Source organism: Panthera onca, chromosome X (genome assembly GCF_046562875.1).
Source record: "Panthera onca isolate mPanOnc1 chromosome X, mPanOnc1 haplotype 2, whole genome shotgun sequence".
Taxonomy (NCBI): Eukaryota; Metazoa; Chordata; class Mammalia; order Carnivora; family Felidae; genus Panthera; species Panthera onca.
Window position 1 is genome coordinate 130,436,247 of NC_138357.1, and position 27,114 is coordinate 130,463,360.

At 59.0% G+C, this 27,114-nt stretch overlaps 1 protein-coding gene across 5 annotated transcripts; it reads left to right on the plus strand.

Moving 5' to 3' along the window:
* Positions 1–1,657: 1,657 nt before the first annotated feature.
* LOC145714525 (PI-PLC X domain-containing protein 1-like) lies at positions 1,658–24,923 on the plus strand. Of its 5 annotated transcripts, none has more exons than XM_081794086.1 (7): positions 1,658–1,847; positions 5,585–5,722; positions 9,626–9,762; positions 14,242–14,370; positions 15,347–15,502; positions 17,759–17,942; positions 23,382–24,923. In XM_081794086.1, exons 1-7 carry the CDS (start codon positions 1,751–1,753, stop codon positions 23,618–23,620), a joined length of 1,080 nt encoding a protein of 359 aa, XP_081650212.1. In that variant the 5' UTR covers positions 1,658–1,750; the 3' UTR covers positions 23,621–24,923. The 5 variants fall into 5 exon arrangements, with proteins under 5 accessions (XP_081650212.1, XP_081650208.1, XP_081650209.1 ...); XM_081794082.1 differs by having other exon boundaries at positions 1,767–1,843; positions 23,382–24,921; XM_081794083.1 differs by lacking the exon at positions 1,658–1,847 and adding an exon at positions 1,970–2,041 and having other exon boundaries at positions 23,382–24,921.
* The last annotated feature ends 2,191 nt before the right edge of the window (positions 24,924–27,114 follow it).

The following is a 27,114-nucleotide window of genomic DNA, read 5'->3' on the forward strand; positions in this document are numbered from 1 at the left end:
GGAGGTCGGGGGGGGGGGGGATCCGGGTGCAGGGACGTCCACAGTGGGGTCCAGGCTCAGATAGTAGGCACGTCCACACTGGGGTGCAACTCCCCCCCCCCCCTACTCAGGCAAAGCCAGCCAGGCTGGAGTGCTTGTCGAGGGTCCCGCCCAGTCCTGGGCCCGCGGCCCAGCACAGCCCCTGGGACTGCACGCACACCCGCCCCCTGCTTTGAGCTCAGCTGTGCAGAGACCTGGAGTCCCGTCCGCAGTGGAGCCTGACAGTCACAGGTTCTGGGGATCTGGACAACTTCGGGGCCCTGGGTCTCCCCACCTGAGGCAGGAAGGCGCGTGGAGGCCGGCCTCAGGAAGCCCGGACACACGGGGAGGGAGGGTCTGTTCCGCAGGCAGCGGGGGTCCCCAGTGGCGGCCGCTGCCCAGGCCCCAGGAGCTCAGAGCCCCATTTCACGGGCTGTACGGGGGGGGGGGCCCCCCCGGGCTGTGGAGGGCGGGGCACAGGGGGCCAGTCAGGGAGCTGCCGGCAAGGAGCAGGGTCTCCAAGGAGGGAGGAAGGGAGAAAGTGGAGGAGGGGAAGGGAGGAGGAGGGGAGAGGAGAGAGAGGAGGGGGGAGGGGAAGATGAGGGAGGCGAAGGGAGGGAGGGGGAGGGAGGGGAGGGGAGAAGAGAGGGCGGAGGGAGGAGGGGAAAGAAGGGGGAGGGGGCAGGAGGAGGAGGCAGGGACCGCGGGGGTAGGGCGCGGAAAGAGGCGCCGCGGGGCTGCTGGGCGGGGAGCCCCTGAGGCAGTGCCCGGCCCCCCCCCTCCCCCCGGCCCCAGTAGCCGGACTGCGCTGCGGGCGGAGGGCGCGGGGGGCAGTCGCGCGGGGTTCCGCCGCACACGTTGGGCTGTCCTGTGCGCGCTCTGGGTCCCGGCTGGCCTCGGGCAGGCAGGGCAGAGCCCACACCAGGCGCACGTGCGGAGCGCCCCGCGCCCTGGAGCCGACGGGACGAGGCTCCGGGTCACCGGGGTCAGCGTCAGGGTGGGTGGCTGTGCAGGTGTGCACGTGCCCTGGAATGCGCCTCCGCCGACGCGGACGGAGGCCACACGCCCTGGCCCGGCCAGGACGGGGACCAGAGCCACTCAGGCCGGAGGGCCACACACTTCAGTAAAGGCCGCGGTCGGATTGCAGACCCACGTCCTCAGAGATCACAGGCGCCGAGGACATGAGGCCATCCGAGCTCTGATGAAAGTCCTGTTTGCTCTGGGCCTGGGGTCCAGACTGACCGGAACGGACGGCAGCCAAAGCACGGCCAGGCTCTCAGGATGTCCTCCCATCCTGTCCCCTGACCCTGACCCCGTGGTCACACTCAGGACACCCTCCTGCCCCTGACCCTGACCCCGTGGTCACACTCAGGACACCCTCCTGTCCCTGTCCCCTGACCCTGACCCCGTGGTCACACTCAGGACACCCTCCTGCCCCTGTCCCCTGACCCTGACCCCGTGGTCACACTCAGGACACCCTCCTGTCCCTGACCGCTGACCGCTGACCCCGCGGGTCCCCTCGGGACACCTTCCCGTCCTCTGGGAGGGTCTGGACCCTGCAGGTGGGGCTGCCCAGGACGTGTGGGGCACTCCCCCCTCCCACCACGCCGTGCTCTCCCCGCACGGGTCCTGCTAGGACGTGGGGGCTGCAGCCTGGGGCCCGTGTGGGGTTGGGCGTGACTGTCTGGAGGCGGCCCCTCCTCCTCGCGGGGGCGGGGGTTCCCGGCGTCCAATGGCGAGGCCAGAGCATTTTAGGAAGTGCTTGACTCCGCGGCTGGGGGAGGGCGCCTCGCCGGAAAGTCCGCTGGCGAGTCTGCGGCGCGCGGTGAGTGCCTCCGGGCGGGTCGCGGGTCCCTGCGGGGACAGTGGGGACAGGTGCGGACGGGGTGGGGGGTCCCGGCCTGGGGCTCGGGCGGGGCGCGTCTTGTACTCAGGCCTCGCCGGAAAGTCCGCTGGAGAGTCTGCGGCGCGCGGTGAGCGCCTCCGGGCGGGTCGCGGGTCCCTGCGGGGACAGTGGGGACAGGTGGGGACGGGGGCGGGGGGTCCCGGCCTGGGGCCCGGGCGGGGCGCGTCCTGGGCTCAGGCCTCGCCGGAAAGTCCGCTGGAGAGTCTGCGGCGCGCGGTGAGCGCCTCCGGGCGGGTCGCGGGTCCCTGCGGGGACATTGGGGACAGGTGGGGACAGCGGGGGTGGGGTCCCGGCCTGGGGCGGGAGAGGGGCACGGCACGTCCTCCGGACCGGACGGGAAGGGTTATCAGGAGGGGCCGCCACAGGCTCGACTCCGGGCTCCGCGGCCGCGGGAACTCGCCGTGGTCAGCGCTGACCCGCTCCGCGGTGGTGAGGGCGGCGGATGCCGGTGCGTCCTCAGACCCTGCTCTGCCGCTGGCGCAGGACTTAGCGCCCCAGGTGTCATCGCGGGTCCTTGGGGCTGGGGCAGAGCCTGCGTGCGCGCAGGCGGGTCGGGGAGCGTTGGGGGCCCGTGAACGGGACAGAATGTCACAGCGGGTTTGCCGGCGGCACGTCCGTCCTTTTATTCACCTAAGAGCTATTTCCTGAGTGTGACTGTCGCCAGCCACCACCTCCGGATGCGCCGCGGGGACACGGAGCCACCTCCCCGAAGGCTCACGAGTGGGAGGCTGCTGTGTCTCACCTGCTTTGGCCGGGAGCCTGCAAACCTGCCCTCACCCGGTTTTGTGCAATCAACCCCCTCCTTCCCAGGGCTCGCCTGAGCCCTGCCTTGATGTGATCAGAGAGGGTGGAGGCTGTCCAGCTGTCGAGGGGACCTTCCCAGGGGCTGGGCTCGGCTGAGGGGACTTGGAGTGCTGGTGCTCCCAGGAACTCTCGCAGGGGTAGGCTTGGCGGAGGAGACTGGGAGTTCTGGTGCTCCCAGGACCTTCCCCTGGGGCTGGGCTCCAGAGAGGACTCGGGGTGCTGGTGCTCCCACGACCTTCCCCAGGGGCTGGGCTCGGCAGAGGGGCTCGGGGGGCTGGGGCGCTGAGGAGCTCTCCCAGGTGCGGGGGCAGAGGCATCTCTTCAGGTGGACATTTCACGTCTACATGGAAACTGCCTTCACGCAGACAAACTAGTGCCCCGTTGGGCAGTTTCTCTGGGGTCTGTTGCTCCCTCCAGCTGGTAGGAACCCTAATGCCCCAGGGGCACATTCTTGGGGGGGGGGTGTTTTGTTACCTGTCAGCTGAAACTCACAGAGTGGTTTTCCTTGGAAGCAAAATGGTGAGCCCCTGGCAGATCTCAGGGTTCACCCAAGGCCTCTTCCTGGGGCCATTGAGACGTGGGCCCTGCTGGGATGGGACTGGGGAGGGCTCAGTTGGGCGGGACAAGGCCCCCTGGGCAGCAGCTGGGAGAGGCATAGCCACAGCCCCTGCTCTGTGTGTCCTAGCTGGGGCTGACCACACTCCCAGATGAGGTCCACTGACACATATAGGGGGTCCTGAGGCTGGGGCTACACGGCCCCTGATCTGCCCACTTTCCAGACACCTGCATGGCCGGAGGGCAGGCGGTGGCCCATCTGCCCCTGGATGGCACAGTGCCTTGAGGAATGTCTCCTGTGTGCATAGGCCAGCCCCAGACCACCTGGATGTTTGCTGCCCCTCCAGGAGGGCCGGGGTCCCACACTCACTCCTGCAGGGACACTCCTGCAGGGACTGGGTGTGAGCTGGGAGAGCCCTGGGACCCACCATGAGGGAAGATGGATGGCAGGGGTGCTAGCTCTAGGACCCTCTTATGGACAGGGGTAGGGTTAGGGTTAGGGATTGGGCTTTTGTCTGCCGAGGCAGAATGAGAATCAATACTCTACTGTTGGCTGTTGGTGCACTCGACACAGTGTAGACAAGGAACAAATTTTTTTCTAAACTCTTAGATTCTTGGACCAAGACCTGCAAATTAAAATGACAAAGAGGGGGGGTGCCTGGGTGGCTCAGTCGGTTAAGCATCCGACTTCAGCTCAGGTCATGATCTCAGTCTGTGAGTTCAAGCCCCGCGTCAGGCTCTGAGCTGACAGCTCAGAGCCTGGAGCTTGCTTCAGATTCTGTGTCTCCCTCTCTCTCTGCCCCTCCCCTGCTCATGCTCTGTCTCCCTCTGTATCAAAAATAAATAAAAACTTAAAAAAATATATTTTAAAATGACAAAGAGGGGCCCCTGTGTGGCTCAGTCGATTGAGCATCAGCTTATGTCACAATTTCCTGGTTTGTGAGTTTGACCCTCGCATCAGGCTCTGCGCTGACAGTGTGAATCCTGCTTGTGATTCTCTCTCTCTCTCTCTCTCTCTCTCTCTCTCTCTTTCTCTCTCAAAATAAATTAAATAAAGTTAAAAATAAAATTAGATAAGATGACCACAGAGGGGAGCATCTGGCTGGCTCAGTCAGTGGAGCATGCCCCCTGGACCCCGGAGTCGTTGGTTCAAGCCCCATGTCGGGTGCACAGCTTACGTTATAAATAAATAAATAAGTGAGATGCCAGAAGACAGATGGACAGGGGACAGGGTTTATTCTGGATGTTTGTAGAGGCCTTCCCAGAAGAGGAGTGGACCCAGGGAGACAGTTGGACGTTAGGCCTTATCTGCCATTTCACCAAAGGTTGATGAATCTATGTGGAATTGACAAGCCAGAGTGAACGGGCTGGGGGTCGTAGGGACCCTAAGTCCCGAGAAGGTAGCCGGCTGGGGGAGGCTAAGGGCAGGGTCAGTGTTACTCCTTGAGGCTAGCTGTGCAGACCTAGGGGGGGTGTCCTCCCCTTCCAGGTACAGGGGATGGAAGGGGACGGCTGCACAGAGGGAAATTTATGCCTGCTTGCAGGCGAGGGTTAGGGTTAGGGTTAGGGTTAGACGAGGAGGGAGGAGAGTTTTTCTTGTTTCTGCTTTTCTTCAGTCTCCTTCCGCTCAAAATAACCCTTAGGGTGAAGTGGCTTATTTCCAGGGAAGCCAAGTCTGACCCCCTCACTGTACATACAGAGCTTCCACGGCTGGAGACGTGCTGGGGGAAGGGGCCACGTGGGAATCTGGTCGCGGGTCACAGCTCAACCCAGGATGGGCTCCTGTCTTTGGGGCTCCTTTTCTGGGCAGGCAATGTCCTGTGCCTACCTCATCAGCTTATCCTGAGAGTAAATTACACCCCATGCGTGTTCCTCACCTGGCAGATGCTGGGAAGACAGTGGCCAGGGCCGTAGGTTAAGGACCAGGAGATACCCCCTCCTCTCCCCTAGCCCCAGACGTCTCCCCATTGCTTTCTAAGGGAGCGCTGGCTTCCGTGGGAACAGATCTCAGATTCCCTGCACCACAGCCCAGCACCCCAACCCAGGGAGGCAGAGGGCAGGGTGCTGACCTGGGCCCCCAAGGCACCACCACCCCCAGGATTGAAGCCCTGCACCCACAGACCTGGCCGACTGGCGTGTGAGCCCCTCTGCGCGGCAGGGGTGGTGGTGGTGGAGGGATTAGCGCAAGACTGGAGCAGGGGGCACCAGCAGGGGGTAGGATGCACGCTTCACCAGCGCCCCCCAGGAGAGTGGCTCTGGGCCCTTTGGTTTACGTCAGCAAAACTTTGTTTCCTTCCTCAGGTCGCAGCGAGTGGCCCCTGATGGGCGGACAGGTAAGCGCTTCTGGCAACTTCCAGAGCTGCGGCACAAATGCAGACTGGATGTCGGCGCTGTGCCCCCTGCTCTGGGACGTGCCTCTGCACCACCTGTCCATCCCAGGTGAGGGCTTCTGCGTCCCCCAGGGGCGCGGCCAGCCATGGGGTGGGGCCTGAGTGCACGGAAACCGCAGGAACCATGCACGCATGCATGCAATATAGGCACACGCACGCACACAACACAGACACTCATGCGTGCACACACATGCACACAGTATAGGCACACACGCATGCACACAATACAGCACACATACACATGCACACACGCACGCACACACGTATGGACACAAGACCGACACATACACATGCACACAGAAACAGGCACGCGTGTGCACACGTGCACACACACGTACACAGACACGCACGCATGCACATAATACGGACACACATGCGTGCACACACACGCAGACAGTACAGGCACATGCATGCGAGAACACGATACAGACACACATGCACATAAGACAGACACGTGTACACATGCATGCACATAGTACAGGCACACACACGCACACAATACAGACACGCATGTGTGCACACACGCACACAATGCAGTCACACATATACACACACGTGCACACAATACAGGCACACACGCATGGATGTGATACACACACACATACACATGATACAGGCACACATACGCATGCACATGCATGTACACACAGACACACAGGCACACACACACCACATGCACACACATGCACCAAATGACCGTCTTCCCTTCTCCGTCTCCTTCATTCTGATGTGGCCCAACAGGCACGTGCACAGTCCCAGGGAGTGTGGCTGAGGGGAGATGTGATGGCATAGGGATTTGGGGTACTGCTCCCCCGCCAGTCTGTCCCTCTGTGTAGGGACCCGCTAGCCCTTCAGCTGTAAGGACCGAGCACTGCGTTCCTGCGGGGCACCTCAAGCCGCCAGCTGGCCGTGAGCCGTCCCTATCACAGGACCTGTGGGACCCTAGGTCTGGTGCGGCCAGAGCAGCTGGCTGGCAGGTCAGGCCCAGTCTAGGAGGGCTGGGAGTGCAGGGGAGGGAGAGAGGGGCTGAGGGCAGAGGGGCAGCAGGGACAGAACCCCCCCTCTGGGGACAGAACCCTCCCTTCTGAGAACAGAATCCCCCCTCTGGGGACAGAACCCCCCCTCCTGGGGACAGAACCCCTCTCTCCGGGACACCTGCCAGGCCTGCGCGGGCCACTACCTGGTGGCCCTGAGTCCTGCTGGGCTCCGTCTGGGCCCTTGCGGCTCCAGTGGCCCCGGGACCAGTGGCCGCCGCTCCCCACTGATGAGCATGTGGGCATTACCAGCCTTTCGTTTTTGCAAAAACGAAGGGCTGTAGTGGACCCACTCCGTGTCTCCACGTCCGTGCACGTGCGGTAGCTGGAGATCCTCCCTCAAAAATAAGCAGGTTTCTCACCTGGGTACATTTTTGTAGTTTTTCAGATTGAGCCACGTTTTCACCCTGTCCTAGTGCTTTCCTTTGGGATTTTACGAGGACTTCTCAAAAACGTTTAAATCCTTGATTCGAATGCAGTTTCTCTTGATGGGGCAGGACCCAGTGTGGTTATTTCCCAGATGGCTGTCTGTTGTTTGTCAGCTGGACTCCCACAGTGGCCCGAGTCCCAACGCCCGAATGACTTCACAGACGAGAGAGAGTCCCTGGGGGTCAGGCTGTGTCCCCGCTGGGCCCGAGGGGTGACCACACAAACCCGATTCTAGGCACTGACCAGTGCCCACAAATTCACGTCCCGCATAGCCTCAGAACGGGGCCTTATGTGGAAATAGGGTGTTTGCCGATGTGAGTAAGTGAAGGCTCTGAGATGAGCCCATCCTGGGTCAGGGTGGCCCTGAATCCCATGGCAGGTGTCCTTGTAGGAGACAGAAGGGGAGACACAGACACAGAGGAGAAGCCACGTGAAGACAGAGGCAGAGATGAGGAGGACGGGCCCACGAGCCCAGGGACCCCTGGAGCCCCAGAAGCTGGAAGAGGCAGGAAGGACCGGAGCCTCTGGAGGGACTTTGGTCCCGCCCCCTTGGATCTCAGTGGTCCTGCCCTGCCTGGATATCAGACTTCTGGCCGCCAGAGCTGGGATACAATTAATTTTTGTTCTTTGAAGCCTCCCACTTTGTTAAGGGAGCCACAAAAAACTCATATAGCCAATACATAATAATTGCAGACAAATGCAAACGTGTAAGTTAAAAAAAATTACATTGTCTGTGACGTATATAGATTTGCCTGCAGTTTATAGTTCTATATTATAATATATATGTGAATCCATTTACATATAGGGATAATCCATTTTTATATATAAAGATATATACTATAAACGAAAAGAAGGCCCAACGGTACAATTTTTGATCTACGTTTTCACTGAGCATAATATTGTCTGCATTTTCTGTATCAGCAAATATGGAGCCACAGTATCGTCTTACTGGCTGTGTGCCCTCCGCTGACATTCGTATAGGAGTGTATGTAAGTGAGGACTGTCACTGGGCTTGGGGACCGTCCACTTCCCCATCGCAAGCTTCTCCAGGCGCATCCTGAGTCTTGGACTCTTGACCAGGTGGTGGGAGGGGAGCCCTCCCACTGCCCTCTGCCTTCATGTCATGCCCTATGGCCACGCCCCCGTCATCGGTGTCAGGACCCCCTGGCCACACCCACTCGAGGAGAGAGGTGTCACTGCTCTCACTCCCTGGTGATCCGAATCACAGGGTTTCCAGTTTGCCCTGGGGCCAATTTCCTTGTGGGAGGCGGTTTCCGGGTGGTTCCAGGGGATCTGCAGGGAACTCTTCTGGGACGAACAGCCACCAAGGGCCCAGGGCATGCCCTTCTTCAGGCCCGTCCCCTCCCCTCCGTGCCCCGCAGAAGCAGGTGGCCTCTGGGGAGCGTGTGGGAGAGTAGCTCCCTTAGAGGTCAGATCTGGGGATCCGGGGCAGCTGTGGGCGGTAGGGGACGCCCCAGCACCACAGGGGAAAGGGCCCCTAGTCCCCAAGGCGCCGTGTCCAGGTGGCTGTGAAAGTGTCCTGGGGCCGCTGTAACAAAGGGCCACAATCTGTGTGGTTCCAAACAGCTGTGTGAACTCACAGCTCTGGGGCCAGAAATCTGCACGGGTGTGACCTTTCAGTGCCCACAGGCCCAGCTCCTTCCGGAAGCCCCAGGGGGAATCCCTTTCTCTTTTCTCTGCTGCCTCCAGCCTCTGTCTTCTCCTTTCATACGTTTGCGATTGTCCTCAGAAAGATTTCCTGGCACATTCCGACAGAGCAGGATGGCTTCGTTTTTCCAGCTAAGCCTGTAAACATCGTGGGTTCCGCTGGATGGGACACAGGGCCCAGGAATCTCTCCCGATCTCGGTGCTCACTGACTTTGTCCAGCGAGCAGAACGCCTCCGTTATAACACCTTAGATGCGCAAAACTGCGTCCGTCTTTGAAGTCAGCGCTCTGATGCGTTGATCTGTGGAATCGGCAGCACCGGGTCTCAGCGATTCTGACAGCTTCGCTTATTTATACGTATTTGTGCTTATTTATACGGACGTCCCTGTACAACATGCGAACGTTCGCACCCAGTAAACGTGCCCCTTTCTTCTTCAAGAGTTTCTGGAAAACCTTCACGGACGTCAGTGCAGACGGACATGGGGGTGTTTCTCCAGGTCAGGGGGGCACGTTGGTGGCTCTGCTGGATGAGGATCGCTTGGCACGGGAAGGTCCCCGAAACCAGGGGCGGTGTTCCCCGCGAGGAACCGCGTGGTGTCCTGTGGCATCTCCTCTGTGTCTGTGTCTCTCCTCTTGTGTCCCTTACAAGGACACCCAGGTTTAGGGCCACCCTGGTCCTGGACGACCCTGTCCCATCGGCACGGTGGGCCTGAGTTTGGAGCAGTACCCACTGCCGGGCACGGGGCGCCTGGTGGAGGGGGCTCCCGGGGCGCCCGGCGGAGGGGGCTCCCGGGTACAAAGTCCCCTCGGGTTTGCTTGCAGGGAGTCACGACACCATGACGTACTGCTTGGACAAGAAGTCGCCCATTGCACAGAGCCAGTCCCGGCTGCTGCAGCTGCTGGGCAAGGTCCTCCCCTGCATCACACGCCCCTTCGTGCTCAAGTGGTCCACCACCCAGGTGAGGGGCGCGGGGCCCTGGGGCCGGCCGATCAGTGCCATCTGCCGGGTGGGTGCCCTCCCTGGCAGGGGAAACACTATTGAAAACAGACGTCCGGCCAACCCAGCCCAGCAGCCACAAACAACGCACGTCCCCGTGTCTTTGTGAGGTGTTTTGCCGGCTGGAGGCAGGCCCGCACGGGATCCCACTTCAGAGCCCCCAGTCCTGGGGAACCTCCTCTGGGCCGTGCCGTCGTCCAGAGGCCTGTTTAGAGACGTGCATACGTTTGAAAAGGAGGAGAAAGAACTCACAATGACAGGTTTCTGCCCTGAATGCTCAGGGAGGGACAGGGCAGGCGGGGCCGGGTCCCCACGTCCTGGGAGGGGTCAGTCTCTCCTGTCTGATTGGGGTTTGCTCAAACTCCCTGCCGAGGCCTCTGTTCCTGGGGGTCCGAGGGCATTGTGAGCACTGGGGTGGGGGGGTCGTCCTGGGGTAGGGTGTACATGGAGAGGAAGGTCCGGGTGATGTGCAGTCTGAGGGTCACCTGGGGCGTCCCGGAGGGGGGTGGTGTGACCCAGAGGGTCCCGGTGGAGGGTAGGGAGAGCAGACCTAGGGTGACCCGTGGCGTCCTGGTGGGGAGTAGGGAGAGCAGACTCAGGGAGACCCAGGGCATCCTGGTGTGGGGTGGGGTGACCCAGAGGGTCCCGGTGGGGGGTGGGGAGAGCAGACCCAGAGTGACCCGGGGCATCCTGGTGGGGAGTAGGGAGAGCAGACTCAGGGAGACCCAGGGCACCCTGGTGGGGGGTGGCGTGACCCTGAGGGTCCTGGTGGGGGGTGGGGAGAGCAGACCCAGGGTGACCTGGGGCGTCCTGGTGGGGGGTGGGGAGAGCAGACTCAGGGAGACCCAGGTCACCCTGGTGGGGGGTGGGGTGACCTGGAGGGTCCCGGTGGGGGGGGGTGGGGAGAGCAGACCCAGGGTGACCCAGGGCGTCCTGGTGGGGGGTGGGGAGAGCAGACTCAGGGAGACCCAGGGCACCCTGGTGGGGGGTGGGGTGACCTGGAGGGTCCTGGTGGGAGGGTGGGGAGAGCAGACCCAGGGTGACCCATGGCGTCCTGGTGGGGAATGGGGAGAGCAGACCCAGGGTGACCTGGGGCGTCCTGGTGGGAGGGGGAGAGCAGACTTAGGGAGACCCAGGGCACCCTGGTGGGGAGTGGGGTGACCTGGAGGGTCCCGGTGGAGGGGTGGGGAGAGCAGACCCAGGGTGACCCGGGGCGTCCTGGTGGGGGGTGGGGAGAGCAGACTCAGGGAGACCCAGGGCACCCTGGTGGGAGGTGGGGTGACCCGGAGGGTCCCGGTGGGGGGGTGGGGAGAGCAGACCCAGAGTGACCTGGAGGTTCCCGGTGGGGGGGCGGGGAGAGCAGACCCAGGGTGACCTGGGGCGTCTCGGTGGGGGGTGGGGTGACCCGGAGGGTCCCGGTGGAGGGTAGGGAGAGCAGACCTAGGGTGACCCGTGGCGTCCTGGTGGGGAGTAGGGAGAGCAGACTCAGGGAGACCCAGGGCACCCTGGTGGGGGGTGGGGTGACCCGGAGGGTCCCGGTGGGGGGGTGGGGAGAGCAGACCCAGGGTGACCTGGAGGTTCCCGGTGGGGGGTGGGGAGAGCAGACCCAGGGTGACCCGGGGCGTCCTGCTGGGGAATGGGGAGAGCAGCCTCAGGGAGACCCAGGGCACCCTGGTGGGGGGTGGGGTGACCCGGAGGGTCCCGGTGGGGGGGTGGGGAGAGCAGACCCAGGGTGACCTGGGGCATCCCGGTGGGGGAGGGGCAGGCAGCTGGCTGTATGGCCGTCACTGCACAGTGTCAGTGAGGGAGGAGAGGCACGTGATGGTTCCAGGTTCTGGCAGCAACGCAGGACCCACCTGGGGAGCAGCCCAGCCCCCCACCGCCGCTTGTGGAGGGCTCAGGGGTCCGAATTCTCTGCTCCCTGGACGTGTGCATTGGAAACTCCGGGTTCCCGGAGGCCCCAGTCCCGGGCTCTGTGCTTTGTAATCGCTGCGCAGCAGGAATTCAAGTCACGAGGGCAGCAGGAATCCCTCTGGGGACCTGCCTGTCTGGAATGTGGAGAAACCAGATTCCCTACTTGTGTGAGGTGCTTGCACTGGCCAGCCTGAAATGTCACCACAGAGCCCTGCGGGAGGGGTCAGCGGGTTCGCTGCCGTCCCGGAGATGGGGTCCCGCGGTGCTGGGGTCCCAAGATGCTGGGGTCCCACCGAGCTGGGTCCCCGCAGCGCTGGGGTCCTGGGTGGTTCTGGGTCCCCTGGTGCTGGGGGCCTGTGATGCTGGGGTCCTGAGTGGTGATGGGTCCCAGCAGTGCTGGGGTCCTGGGCGGTGCTGGGGGCACACAGTGCTGGGGTGCTGGGTCCCCACAGTGCCGTGTCCCATGGTTCTGGGGTCCCCAAAGTGTTGGTTTCTCAGTGCTGGGGTCTCATGGTGCTGGGTCCCCATGGTGCTGGGTCCTACGTGGTGGTGGGGTCCTGTGGTGCTAGGGTCCTGAGTGGTGATGGGTCCCAGCAGTGCTGGGGTCCTGGACGGTGCTGGGGTCCCACAGTGCTGGGGGCACGCAGTGCTGGGGTCCTGGGTGCTGGGTCCCCACAGTGCTAGCATCCTGGGTGCTGGGTCCCCACAGTGCCGTGTCCCACGGTTCTGGGGTCCCCAAAGTGTTGGTTTCTCAGTGCTGGGGTCTCGTGGTGCTGGGTCCTACGTGGTGGTGGGGTCCCGTGGTGCTAGGGTCCTGAGTGGTGATTGGTCCCAGCAGTGCTGGGGTCCTGGACAGTGCTGGGTCCCCACAGGGCTGGGTCTCTCAGTGCTGGGGTCTCCTTGTGCTGGGCCCTATAGTGCTGGGGTCTCGTGGTCCTGGGTCCCATGGTGCTGGGGGCCTGTGATGCTGGGGTCCTGAGTGGTGGTGGGTCCCAGCAGTGCTGGGGTCCTGGACGGTGCTGGGGTCCCACAGTGCTGGGTCCCCACAGTGCTGGGTCTGTCAGTGCTGGGGTCTCCTTGTGCTGGGCCTTATAGCGCTGGGGTCTCGTGGTGCTGGGTCCCCGTGGTGCTGGGGTCTCATGGTGCTGGGGGCCATGAGGAGGTCTGGGTGGGGGGTATGCTGTTGTAAAGTCTGGGTGCCTCCAGGGAGTCGGTTGAGGAAATAACCAGAACCGCTGGTTCATAAGCACCGGCCACAGGAAAGCATATGGGGTGCATCCACTGCCGGGAAGGTGTGCACACCCTGAGTTTCTGCAGAACGCCCCAGGTCACACGGTGTCATCGCCAATGCACACCGTTCAGGGAAGAAGCACCGGGGAGGGCATCATGTTAAGTTTGTAGCTCACACACCGAGGGGAAGGGGCAGGAACGCCCCATCCAGCTCCAGGGAGGTTCTCGGCCGCAGCCCCCTCCTTGCGTCCCCAGGTGTAGGCAGGGATCCGCCCTGGGCGGTCAGACCGCGCGTGCGTCCTGTGACGACCTCCTCAGATCCCACGGCTTTACTAATGCTGACACCACGAGCACCTAGTTTACGTTCTGAAAAGACACCATACACGTGGGAAGGGGTGTTTCACGGGAGAACATGTTCACTTCTCAGTCCTGTCCGTCCACGACCTCAGCCCACCTGAGGCACAAGCCTGTGCCCCGGGGAGTAGCCAGCTGGGTGCTTTCCTCTCCCCGGAGTCCGCTCCTGCAGAGAGCTTGGGGTCCCTGAGCGAGGGCCGACCTGGGCATCAAGGCCCCTCGCAGGTGGTTCTGCACGGTGGAGGGAGAGGGGGGCGCACCTGGCTGGACCTCACCCCCCCGCCCCACGCACACACAGTAGGGGACACGCAAGCCTCTAGGTAGCCTCCTGAACCCGAGTGCTGCATGTTTCCACAGGGGGGCTCACAGGAGGGACCCTGGCTCCCTGCAGGGCCGCAAGGATGTACAAATTACTTTCACGTTAACTCTCGCTTTTTCCATTGTCACGTTGTGTGGGAGGGTACGGCCTTTCCCTCCTTTACCCTCTCTGGATGGGATTCCTTCCTGCCTGCCCTCCTGCTGTTTGTGGCGTGGGGACGGTGCCCACCTCCGCTGACCCTCCTCCGCGCATCCTGACCGCCAAGGGTGCGGGTGCGGCCCTGGGGGCCTGGCTCAGGGCTGCTGAGGCCCAGAGAGCGTTCCTTCCCGGGGGAGGCGGGACCCTGCAGGGCAGCGCCGAGGGGGCGTGGACGGCAGGACAGGGCCTCCCCAGGCTCCGTCTGTGGCTCACCGTGGCCAGTGTCACCCGAAAGCATGTGCCCGAGTGCCAGGCGTGCGCGGCGTCCGGACCGCAGCCGGCACCTGGAACAGCTCTCGATTCGACCTCAGACAGCGTGGCCCAGAGGGGGGCATCTGCGGCCGGACCGCGAGCCCTGGACGGGGGCGGCGAGCCGAGGCGGGAGCCCCACGGCCCCCAGCAGCGACGACGGAGCTCTGTCCGCAGGTGCTGGGTGTCACGGAGCAGCTGGACGCCGGGGTGCGGTACCTGGACCTGCGGGTCGCGCACATGCCGGAGGGTTCGGAGAAGAACCTGCACTTTGTGCACATGGTGTACACGACTGCGCTGGTGGAGGTGCGGGGGGGGGGGGGGGGGGCGGGGGGAGGGGGGAGGTGCAGGGGGGATGGGGGCGGGGTGGGTGGTGCGGGGGAGGGGGATGGTATACACGACTGCGCTGGGGGAGGTGCGGGGGGGGGTGGGGGCTGGGTGGGAGGGGGGAGGGGCAGGGGGATGGGGGCGGGGGGAGGGGCGGAGGGGGCGGGGGAGGTGGGGGGGCGGGGGAGGGGGATGGTGTACTCAACTGCGCTGGTGGAGGTGTGGGGGGTGCAGGGGGTCACGGGGTTGAGGAGGGGGGGCGCGGGAGAAGGGGGGAGGGGAGGAGTGCGAGGTCGCGGAGGGGGGGCGGGGCGGCTGGCGCAGGGAGGGGCTGGGGTGCTGGAGGGCTGCCGCTGGGAGGCCTGCACGCGGTGATGCGCACCCTTGTGGGGTCCAGCAGTCCGGAGGTTACGACTCTTGACCTCCTGGGTTTTGCAAACCTGGGGCCGCTTGTCTTCCTGCCTTTGTTTGGGGCCTGGGGCGTCTTGCACTGTCTCCTCCGCCACAACCTGCGTGGCTCTGAAGTCCGAATATGAGGAGTCACCGTCCCGCTCAGCCTGACTCCCTCCTGCCGTCCAGGACGCCTGGGCCCGGGTGACACCATTCCGGGGACCTCACTCCACATGCCATTTGCCGGGCTTTGCGTGTTCCCTGCACTTGCAGACTTCACACCTTTGCACACACGGTGCCCTGTGCAGTGAGGGTGCACACACATGACCACACACACACACACACACACACACACACACACGCAAGCATATGCTTCTCCCCGAGAATAATGGCTGGCGGCCCGGCGGTCGTTGGTGAGGCTGCATTGGCTATTTGTTGGCCCAGGACCCAGGCCCGTTTGCCCAGTGGGTTCTGTTTGCGGAAAGCCCTTGGGCCTGTGGGAGTGTCCTCAGCTTCCTGGCCCCCCTCGGGACGGTCCGACTGAGCCCCTCTCTCTCTTCTGCAGGACACCCTCACGGAGATCTCAGAGTGGCTGGAGAGCCACCCCCAGGAGGTGGTCATCCTGGCCTGCAGGGACTTCGACGGCCTGACGGACAACCTGCATGAGTACCTAGTGGCCTGTATCAACAACATCTTTGGGGACACACTGTGTCCCCGAGGGGTAGGAAGGGCCCCTTTGGCGCAGGTTGGGGGGCAGGAATACGATTCATCAACAACATCCTTGGGGACATGCTGTGTCCCCGAGGGGTAGGAAGGGCCCCTTTGGAGCAGGTGGGGGGCAGGAGTACGATTCATCAACAACATCCTTGGGGACACGCTGTGTCCCCGAGGGGTAGGAAGGGCTCCTTTGGCGCAGGTGGGGGGCAGGAGTACGATTCATCCAACAACATCCTTGGGGACACGCTGTGTCCCCGAGGGGTAGGAAGGGCTCCTTTGGCGCAGGTGGGGGGCAGGAGTACGATTCATCAACAACATCCTTGGGGACATGCTGTGTCCCTGAGGGGTAGGAAGGGCTCCTTTGGCGCAGGTGGGGGGCAGGAGTACGATTCATCAACAACATCCTTGGGGACACGCTGTGTCCCCGAGGGGTAGGAAGGGCTCCTTTGGCGCAGGTGGGGGGCAGGAGTATGATTCATCAACAACATCCTTGGGGACACGAAGGCCCCCTTTGGCGCAGGTGGGGGGCAGGAGTATGATTGTAGACTCCCCTGCGTGCTTGCTTCTGCTGTGCATGATGGTGAGATAATTCCGGTGCTGGGGGTGGGGGCGCTGCTGGAGTGGTCTCTGTGATGCGCCCAAGGAGAAAGACCACTGCCCACCCCCCGCCCACAGAGTGCCCCTTGCACCACTGTGCCACGTACACAGCCTGGGAGTGCGAGGTCCAGGCGGGGACGAGGCTGGGAGTCTGAGGTCCAGGCAGGGCCGAGGCCTGTCTCCTGGGCGTGTAGACCCGTCTTCCCCCTGTGTCCTCACGTGGTCGTCCCTCTCGGCACGTCTGTGTCTTCATCCGCCCTTCTCCAGTCCTATTGGATCAGGGCTCATCCTAATGATCTGATTTTACCTTCATTATCTACTTCAAGACCCCATCTCCAAATACAGTCACGTTCTGGGGTATCGGGGTGAGGACTTCAACTTAAGAATTCAGAGGGGACACGGTCGAGCCCACAACACACCTGGTCTTTGTGATCCAGATAATTGGTGCCATTTGCTGGCGACGGCTGGAGTGACCCTCCCTGGGTCTCCGGGAAGCTAAAAAGTTAACTCCATATCCATTTGGGGTCCATTTTACATCACTCTGTTGGGCGTTTCTCCAAGTTCGTCCCATGAGCCTGGTCTGGGGCCAAAACAAGACAGTGGGGCTGCTGTGACCCAGGGCACCCAGGTGCTGGGGGCTTCTGAGGGAAGGTGGCAGGAGCAGCTGTTAGGGGACAGGCCGCCAGGCTGAGTCTCCAGAGGGAACGTCACAGAGGGGAGACGGAAGAGGGTGGGAGGTCCACGTGCAAAATCACTGGTCCTTCGAGCCCTGGTCCTTGTAGTAACACGTGCTTGACCTTCCTGACACACCTGGCTATTTGACGGGCGGGGCCTCTGGGGGGACAGCGTGAGCTCAGGGTGCTGTTGGTAACACTTCTGTCTGGGTCACAGACATTCCAGAGGCCAAGGAGCAGTTGTAGATACTGCCTGCCCCCCCCCCCCCGCCATGTCCCTACTACAGGCACCCAAATGATGCCACATCCCTGCGTCTCTCAGACACCCTGATAACCGACCACCGTTGCTCCCAGACACCCCGATCCTCCACCATCAGTCTGTTTCACTCTCCAATCCTCCACCATCAGTCTCTCACACTCCCCCATCGTCCACCATCAGTCTCTCACCCCCATCCTCCACCATCAGGTCTCTCACACACCCGATCCTCCACCATCAGTCTCTCTCACCCCCATCCTCCACCATCAGTCTGTTTCACTCCCCGATCCTCCACCATCAGTCTCTCACACTCCCCCATCCTCCACCATCAGTCTCTCACCCCCATCTTCCACCATCAGTCTTTCTCACCCTCTCTCCACCATCAATCTCTCTCAGACACCCTCATCCTCCACCATCAGTCTCTCACCCCCATCCTCCACCATCAGTCTCTCACCCCCATCTTCCACCATCAGTCTTTCTCACTCTCTCTCCACCATCAGTCTCTCTCAGACACCCTCATCCTCCACCATCAGTCTCTCACCCCCATCCTCCACCATCAGTCTCTTACCCCCATCTTCCACCGTCAGTCTTTCTCACCCTCTCTCCACCATCAGTCTCTCTCAGACACCCTCATCTTCCACCATCAGTCTCTCACCCCCATCCTCCACCATCAGTCTCTCACACTCCCCGACCAGTCTCTCTCAGGTGCCCGCTACTCCTCCTTCCTCTCCAGGAGGTGCCGACATTGAACCAGCTGTGGACACGCGGCCAGCAGGTCATTCTGTCCTACGAGGAGGCGAGTGTCGTGAGCCGGCACAGGGAGCTGTGGCCTGGGATCCCCTACTGGTGGGGGGACCAGGTGAAACCCCAGGAGCTCATCCACTACCTGGAGCACATGAAGAGGTGTGGCCGCCCAGGTGAGCAGTGTGGGCCGGTCACACATGGCACCTGCAGGGCTCACACACACGTTATCACTCACAGGTTTGCTTTCGGCTCTTAGGGAAGAACTTTAGAAGTCATGTAGCGTGTGTGTGCGCGCGCGTAACATATATGGACACGTGTGTGGCTGTGTGCGCACGTGTCTGTACGTGGGTACGTGTACATGTGTGCACGGATGCTCAGAGGTACAGATAAGTCCATACACACGACGCGGTTTGAAGTGTTGGGGCTCTGAGCCGACGGCCAAGAAAGAACGGATTGTTGCGCTGTCTTGGGTGCAAACAGGTGCTTTTATTACCGCGGGGGGACAGGACTGTGGGCGGAACGGGGTTGTGAGGGGTGACTGATACTTGGGAGGTGGGGGAGGTGAAGGGAAGGAAGTTCCAGGAGGACTTTCATATGCTAACGAGGACTCGGGAGGCTGGAGGCCTGGCTATTGTCGAGCTAAGGTCATTTGCCCTCTAGCAACGCATGAACTTTAAGAGGGTAGGGAGTTGCTGGAGAGATGTTTCACTCTGAGGCTGTCAAGAGTTCGCCCATGGCCGCAGGTTATAAGGACATTTAATCCGCATTTCTGCCTTTGTTTCCCACATCTTTCCCCCCTGAACAATGTTGACACTTAGATCTTTGGGTTGTTTTTTTTTTTAAACGTTTATTTTTGAGACCGAGAGAGACAGAGCATGAATGGGGGAGGGTCAGAGGGAGGGAGACACAGAATCCGAAACAGGCTCCAGGCTCTGAGCTGTCGGCACAGCACAGAGCCAGACGCGGGGCTCGAACTCACCGACTGAGGGGATTCTCAGTCTCTCTCCCTGTGGCCCCCCCCCCCCCAACTCTCTCTCTCAATCTAGACGTAAAAATAGAAACAAACAAACAAAACCAAAAAACTAAAAAAAAAAAAAAAACATTAGTATTTACAAAGACGTGTTGTTCAAACATAATTTTTCCCTGCAATTACCCTCATTTGGAGAAGTAGCCAAGTCAAGACTCATCTGTTTGTAAACCGAATCCAGTGCTAATAAACTTGGCCTAATTATTTACATCACCTCAGCAGGAATAGTGATAAGCCATACAGATTTTTCAAAATTTGCTTTGCGAATTTCGTAAGCAATCTCTCAACTGAACCAAGCATAGCTTCTCCAGGCCAGAAGCCAAGGCAAGTACTTCCGTCAGACCTGCCTGCTGTACCTGTAGAATGGGGCCAACTCCTGGTCACGAGGTCCCCAAATATCCTGAGGTTCCTGCACCTGCCAGGAAGTGACCTGTACTCGCCTGGTGAGGCTGCTGGGAGCTCTGGGAGCAGGTACTCGGCCAACGTTTCCAAGGGGCTCGATGGCTCCGTGTTTCGTAAAGTCAACCTTAGTTCCTTAGAGCTGTCTGGTCCTACGTGAGTTTACACAGGTCACTCGCAAATAGGACATTCCGGTCAAAGCCTTTGTAAAATAACCAGTGGTCCCAATGGCGTCCTGGGACAAGAACGGGTTCTTATCGAACTTATGTAAATGATTCTCATTGCCAGGAAAGAAAGAAGACTCACTGAGGGTTTGTGAATTTCAGAGGGTTCAGGGAGAGAGAAAAGTTAGAAGCTTTAGTCTGTTCACAAATTAAAACTTTATCATATTCCTGTAACTCATAGATCTCTCAGGAGAAAGTTTCCTTAATCTGGAAGAGCAAACGTTTTTGGTTAGTTCTGGGAATTTTTACCAATTTCAGTTTTAGGATTTTACCCATGTCAAAAACCTGTATTTGTCAAAAGCCTTTTTACGAATTCCCTTGCAGATGAAACCCATTGTCACAAGAGAATAACGATAAATGAGGAAAGACTCGGAAAGGGACACGGTTAAAGATCTGATGAGAGATTACAACGTAGCTGGCAGGGAAATTCGGCTATTTCTGTGACACCGAACACATCAGTAATCAGAATATCAAGCAATGGCCTCACAACAAAACATTAAAACTTTAGGAATTTCAGGGCACCTGGGTGGCTAAGTCATTTCGGTCGGATGAGTGGGATGAGTGTCGACTCTTGATTTCGACCCTCCCCTGCTCAAGCTCGCTGGTGCAAAAAGCAAATAAACTTAAAAAAAAAAAAAAAAAAAAAAACCACTTTAGGAATTGCATAGTCTCCAGAATAGTTCTAGCATTTGCCCTAAGACCTATTCTTTATTTAATGATGCTTCCTGAGTCACCTAAGGTACCAAAGAAGCAAATCTAATTGGTCAGAAAGACTTTATTTACAATTTAAATCTTGGGGAAGTTTGTTTAAAAAGCCTTAAAGAAGTTACAAAGCACACGCCTTAATAGGATTACCTACCATCACAAAGTTATTTATTTAACCAAGGAGGCAATAAAAGATTGCAAAGGCAAGTGTGTAGGGTTATGCAGTTATTAGCAAAACTTAGCTCTTTTAACATTGAGATTTAAGTAATCAAAGACCTGATAAACAGAAAATGTAGAAACTGGCTTTCTTAGCAGGTAACAGAAAAAAAAAAACAAACCTTTGTTTACATGTTCTTATCAAAAGCAGGCTAACAATCCAAAAAAAGTCCTTTTTTATAACAGAGAAATCAGAATTTCAAACTTATACCAGTGTACTTTTAAAATCCCCTCATTATGGGGCGCCTGGGTGGCTCAGTTGGTTGAGAATCCCGCTCTTGGTTTCAACTCACGTCACGATCTCACAGTTTGTGAGTTTGAGCCCCACATCGGGCTCTGTGCTGACAGTGTGGGGCGTCTCTCTCTCTCTCAAAATATTTTTTTTAACGTTTATTTATTTTTGAGACAGAGAGACACAGCATGAACGGGGGAGGGGCAGAGACAGAGGGAGACACAGAATCGGAAGCAGGCTCCAGGCTCCGAGCCATCAGCCCAGAGCCCGACGCGGGGCTCGAACCCACGGACCGCGAGATCGTGACCTGAGCTGAAGTCGGACGCTCAACCGACTGAGCCACCCAGGCGCCCCATCAAAATAAATACACATAAGAAAAATCCATGGATTTCAACTTTAGTCCTGACCACACACAAAATTCCTTTCCAAAGATTTCCCTTCTTAAACCCTCTACACCTTTTTTTTCATCCAGTGTTGTTTCCCTTATTTCCATCAGGGTTAATTACATTTAGCAGCATTTTCAAAAATGTTTATTTATTTTTGAGAAGGACTGTGAGTGGGGGAGGGACAGAGAGAGAGGAAGACAGAGGATGTGAAGCCGGCTCCAGGCTCTGTGCTGAGAGCCGTGAGCCCGATGTGGGGCTTGAACCCACGAACCACGCGATCATGACCTGAGCCGAAGCCAGACGCTTAACCGACTGAGCCCCCCGGGCGCCCCATTTAGCAGAATTTTTCGTGTTAGAAACCTCAGTCTCCAGTGGAAATTAACTGGTAACCAATTGCAAACTGTTCAGCCAGAAGTCTCTAGATGGCAGATTTATGAATCTAAAATTTAAAGCACAAATTAAATGAAAACATTTAAGCACAAAGCATGTTTTCCAGCAGATTTAAATGCCCTGAGTTTCTCTGCAATAAGAAGCCAAAAAACCACAAACCTACGTTCAGTAATCAATCCATGCTTCAGGGCCACGTCCTATTAGGGAAAGGTCTGGATGTCCAACAGTCCAATTTGTCATCGCAGCAAAGCTTTAAAAGTCTCGGGTCACCACAGACTTTGCAAGCTATGTAAACAACACCCGTGAAAACGGAGACAGAAATCAAGCATCCTTTTAGGTCGTCTTTTTGCTGACCAGTTGCGACAGAGATAACACGACCTGACCTCACCTTTAGTGAGCCCGAATAGAATAGCAGCGTGGTATTTAAGGCTCATGAGTCTAAAGACAGGTGCATCTTAAGTACACGGACAAATTTAAATTCGTTTAAATACCGAATTATATTCCGTTTGTGTCCATTTGAAAGTCAATCAGCTTGTTCCCCACTGTCGAGCAGGGATCTCTGAAGTGGGCGCTGTGAGTCCGGGGCTGGTGTTTGCTCCTTGCGGGAGGGGAGGGGGAGCCCGGGCTCCGAGGTGGGCCAGGAACTGGACCACCCATGGTGGTGCAGAATAAGGAGCAGAGGCAAAAGAGGAGAGACGCCCCAGAAGGCAGGGAAAGGGGTTCCCGATGGACTCTAAGCCTCGTAGGCTCGGACAGATGAGCAGACCCCGTGGGGTTTTCCACCACAGTGGACGCGTGCTGTTTTCACAGCTGCTTGGGAACATTCCAGAAAGTCCCCGTCCCGAGGCAGACTAACCACAGCTGGCTCCGATGATCGCGGCCGTTATCCCGGGAAATGACTTCGGGAGAAGCCCCTGCGTCTATTTGACGAGGAACAGACAGGGTCAGCGTCCCCTTTGCTAGGACGGCCTGGGTGCCACCGGGAGGACGCCTGTCTACACAATTATCGCAAGGGAGTTTGCTGGCCTGGGCCAGACACATGCGCTCCACAAGCATCCACACGCACTCACACGCTCTGCGTGCACCCCGCGAGGTCTACACGCACCCACACGCCCTTCACACACACCCACATGCGTTGCACACGCACCCACACGCGCTCTACACGCACCCACGCGCCCTCTACACACACACAGGCTCCACCCACACACTCCGAGCATGCCTCCTGCTCGCACCGTCACGCCTCTGTGTGCTCACAACCCTGTTTCAGAAGCCATGTTGTAACCCGAGCGACGGACATAAGGCCCGGCCCCAAGGCCACCCGAGAAGCAGGTTGGGACGTGGTAGCTCGCGCTCTCGTGTTTCTCCGGTTGACAAGCGTGCGCTCTGAGGGTTAGAAGGAAAACCGTCGGCGGAGACACCGAACGTCTGACCGTGGCCGCCTGCCAAGCCGCCTGTGGTGGGGGTGGGGGCTCCCACACCTTTGTCCAGGGGTTCCCACCCACACAGGGGCTGAGCCCCTCCCAGAGATTCTGCGATGTGTCTGAGGGTTCTGGGCCACCCCCCCCCCCCGAAATCTACTGTCTGACACGCGGTGTGTGAGTGTCCATTTGCCGCTGTGACAAATAGTGGTTATTGTGTCCAGCACACGGGTGGGACGTGCACGTCGCTGGGGACACTATTCCGTCCAGCACGTGGGACATCTCTGGGGACATTCGTGTGTCCGCCGCTCAGGGTCAAGGGGTGGACGTCTGTGGGGACATGAGTGTGCCCGTCATGTGGGGGGTCGGGGCATGGTCATCTCTGGGGACGTTATTCCGTCCACCACACGGGAATCAAGACATGCACGTCCCTGCGGACGTTATCTGTCCCCATGCTGGGTGGCAGGAGTCTGGCACTGATGTGGACACGTGTGTCCCTGCCGTCGGAACCCTAATCTGCACGCGGCTCTGAGAGTCTGTGCTCAGAAGCGTGTGGACACGAGGGTGGGGGAACCTGACTGCCGTGGCACCAGCTTCCTCTCCTTCCTGTTCCAGGCGGGCTGTTCGTGGCTGGCATCAACCTCACAGAGAACCTGACGTACATCCTGGCGCACCCGTCCGAGTCCTTGGAGAAGATGACGCTCCCCAACCTGCCGTACCTGCGCGCGTGGGTGCGTGAGCAGTGCCCTGGGCCGGGCGTGCGGTGCACCAACATCATCGCGGGGGACTTCATCGGGACGGACACGTTTGTCAGCGACGTCATCAGGCTCAACGACAAGCTGCTGCGATGCTGACACGGAGCACGGGCGCAGGTGGTGGTGGGGGACGCGGGGCAGGGTCCACCTTCCCCCATCCACGGAGCGCCCCCGCTGGTGACACCCAGCCTCGCGGCTCCTGGAGGCGGCAGTGGAAAGCACACGCTGGTGATCAGCAGAGACGTGTGCTCGAATCCTCAGAGGAAGAAGGACCCGGAACCTGGGATCTGCTTCTTCAGGTTTAGCTGCAGCCGTGGCTGCTGTGGGCGGGTGCCGTGGCTGCCGTGGGGCATCCCCTCGCCTGGGGCTGTGGCAGCAGCAGGATGACCTATGACACTTTCCCAGAGCTGCATAAAGCCCGAAAGTACCGTGTCTGTGGGGTAGGACTGGGCATGTCCGATCCACAGAGAAAACCACTAAAACGGGGAAGAGATACTGTTGTTTCCGATGAAACCACCGCACATTTGCTTGTCCCCAGGCCACGGTTCCTGGGGCTGCTTCTATTCTGGCTTTTCCGACAGGGATGGAAGGAGCAGAGGGCCCTCGAAGGAGGTGTTTGGCACTCACTCCCTCACTTTCCAGACGCCTCCCTGGCGCTCTCTTCGAGCCAGTGTGGGCCCGCACGCGTGACGGGCAGCTGGGTGCCCACCCTGGGCGCTGCCGTGGCATCCCGGGGCCCGCCGGGAGGCCACCTTCAGGCGTCCCCGGAAATTAGGCCAAGTGGTGCTGGGGTTTCCCCTCTCTGACACACGTGCCACTCCTCTCCCAGGTCCACGTTGGGCAGTGGTCAGTTTTCCAACATCCTTGTTCTGTGGTTTCTTAGGGTCTGTCCGTCTGTCTCTATTTGCCCAAGATGCGAACTCTATTTTGTTCTTTTCTCTGTTCGTGGCGCTCTGGCGTCTGGGGGCCTTGCGGCTCCCCCACTCAGGGCTAGCGGATTCCTAATCAGAGACGGCAACCACGGGCTCGGGAGCACACGCTGTATGCGAGCAAAGCAACGCCATCATCCAGCCTGCGCTCGCCAAGCCCACATGCCTGGGCTTCGAGCCGACCCCTGAGCCGACACGGGCATGCGCTGGAGATACTGTGGGTTTCGGTCCAGCGGAAGTGCAATAAAGTGCGTCAGACGGATTGTTGGGTTTCCCGGGACATACAAAAGTTGTGTGTTGACGCTGTAGTCTATTAACCACGCACCGATCGCGTGGTGTCCAGAAAACCAGTGCTCGTGCCTTAACTGAAACATACCGTATCCCTCAAAAAAAAAAAAAAATGCTAACCATCCCCTGAGCTGTCAGTGAGTCCCCGCCACCGGGCAGAGATCACCTTAACCGACACGGTCATAACGAAAACGTGGGAAACGGCGAGAATGACCAACCTGGGGCGCAGACACAGGACGTGAGGGGATGTGGTTGGAAAAGTGGGGCCGGCAGCCTGGCAGGGCACTTTAGGTTTGTGCAGCATGCGGTGTCTAGGAAGAACCACGGGGGGCGGGGGGAGGGCGCCGGTGTCCCGCTGTCACGTCTGCCTTTCCCATGCATGGCCTCATGCAAATTTCTGCCCCAAACGGGTTTTCCTTGCGGCCCAGGGGCAGCACACCCCACCCTCTGGGGCACCGTGCTTAGTAAATTCTCCTGGCGGCTGGCCGCCTCCAGGAGTGAAAACCCCCCCGAGGGCGTGCATGAGGCCGTGCTCCCCGTAAGGGGCAGGACAGCATTGCTCCGCTTCCCCGGTACCCGGGGATCCAGCCGCGTGGACGCAACGTCACGAGTCCCGCGTTGCGCACACGACCTTGACGGTGCTGGCCCTTTCAGCTTCTCAGCCCAACGGTGAACCCCGATGCTGGGTGGGTGTTCCTCTCCCCAAGAAGGGCTCCCTGGGGTTCCTGTGTGTCTCGTGTTCTGGAGCATTCTGCCTCCGATGGAGGAGGACATTAGGCTTTCTCAGGGTAGTCTTGAAGAGGACGCTTTCCTCCGTGTTGGAGTGTGGTCCCTTCAGGTGCAAGGGGTCATTTTCCAGAACATCCGCTTATGTTTTCGGTATGCGGATGCCATCATTTCAGGCGCGGCCCGAGGCCCAGGAACTGGAAGCTCGAAGCCCGCAGGGGACGGCGCCCGACATGATGCTGCGTCCTTGGAACACCCCGTGGCCATAGTTCCTGGCCACGTCCGGCCCACGAGTACCTTCCGTTTGTGTCCGGAACGCTCCTCGCGACTGTTCAATCCCACGAAATCCGCCTCGTTCGTGGATTTCTGTTTCTGTCATTCAGGTGACGGACACATCTGGGCAACACGGTGTGGAGGGCCCGGTGTTGAAGGAGCAGGTTCCCCGGGTCACGGGGAGGTTTCTTCACCTGCCTCGCTGGGCCGCACTTTATTGTTGCTTTATAACTTAAAATCCTGGGTCAAACCTTTCAGTTTTCTGGTATTTTAAGTCTCTTCATGTGGACATGAAGCAAAGGTTCTGTACTTTATTCATTTTTTTAACGTTTATTTATTTTTGAGACAGAGAGAGACAGAGCATGAGCGGGGGAGGGTCAGAGAGAGAGGGAGACACAGAATCTGAAACAGGCTCCAGGCTCCGAGCTGTCTGCACAGAGCCCGACGTGGGGCTCAAACCCACGAACCGTGAGATCATGACCCCAGCTGAAGTCAGCTGCTTAACCGACTGAGCCACCCAGGCGTCCCTATTTAATTTTAATTTAATGTAACTTCATTTAATTTTATTTTACTTCATTTTGTTATTTTTTATTTATTTTGTTCTACAGTCTTTTAAAAAATTTGTTTCTTTACACTTATTTATTTTTGAGAGAGAGACACAGAGCGTGAGCGGGGGAGAGGCAGAGAGAGAGGGAGACACAGAATCTGAAGCAGGCTCCAGGCTCTGAGCTGTCTGCACAGAGCCCGACGTGGGGCTCGAACCCACGAATCATGAGATCATGACCCCAGCCAAAGTCAGCTGCTTAACCAACTGAGCCACCCAGGCGTCCCTATTTAATTTTCATTTAATTTAATGTAACTTCATTTAATTTTATTTTACTTCATTTTGTTATTTTTTTATTTTATTTATTTTGTTTTACAGTCTTTAAAAAAATTTTTTTCTTTACATTTATTTTTGAGAGAGAGAGAGAGAGAGAGAGCGTGAGTGGGGGAGAGGCAGAGAGAGAGGGAGACACAGAATCCCAAGCAGGCTCCAGGCTCCGAGAGCTGTCAGCACAGAACCTGATGAGGGGCTCCAACTCAGGAACCATGAGATCATGACCTGAGCCGAAGTCGGACGCTCAACAGACTAAGCCACCCAGGCGCCCCTCGTACTTTATTTTTTTTTTAAGATGTTATTTTGGGGCTCCTGGGTGGCTCAGTTAAGCATCAGACTTTTGATTTTGGCTCAGGTCATGATCCCAGGATTGTGGGACTGACCTTGTGTTGGTCTCCGCACGGAGAGTGGACCGTGCTTGAGATTCTCTCTCTGCCCCCTCCCTGGCTTGTGTTCTCCCTCTCTCTCTCTCCCTCTCTCTCTCTCTCTCCCAGAAAGAA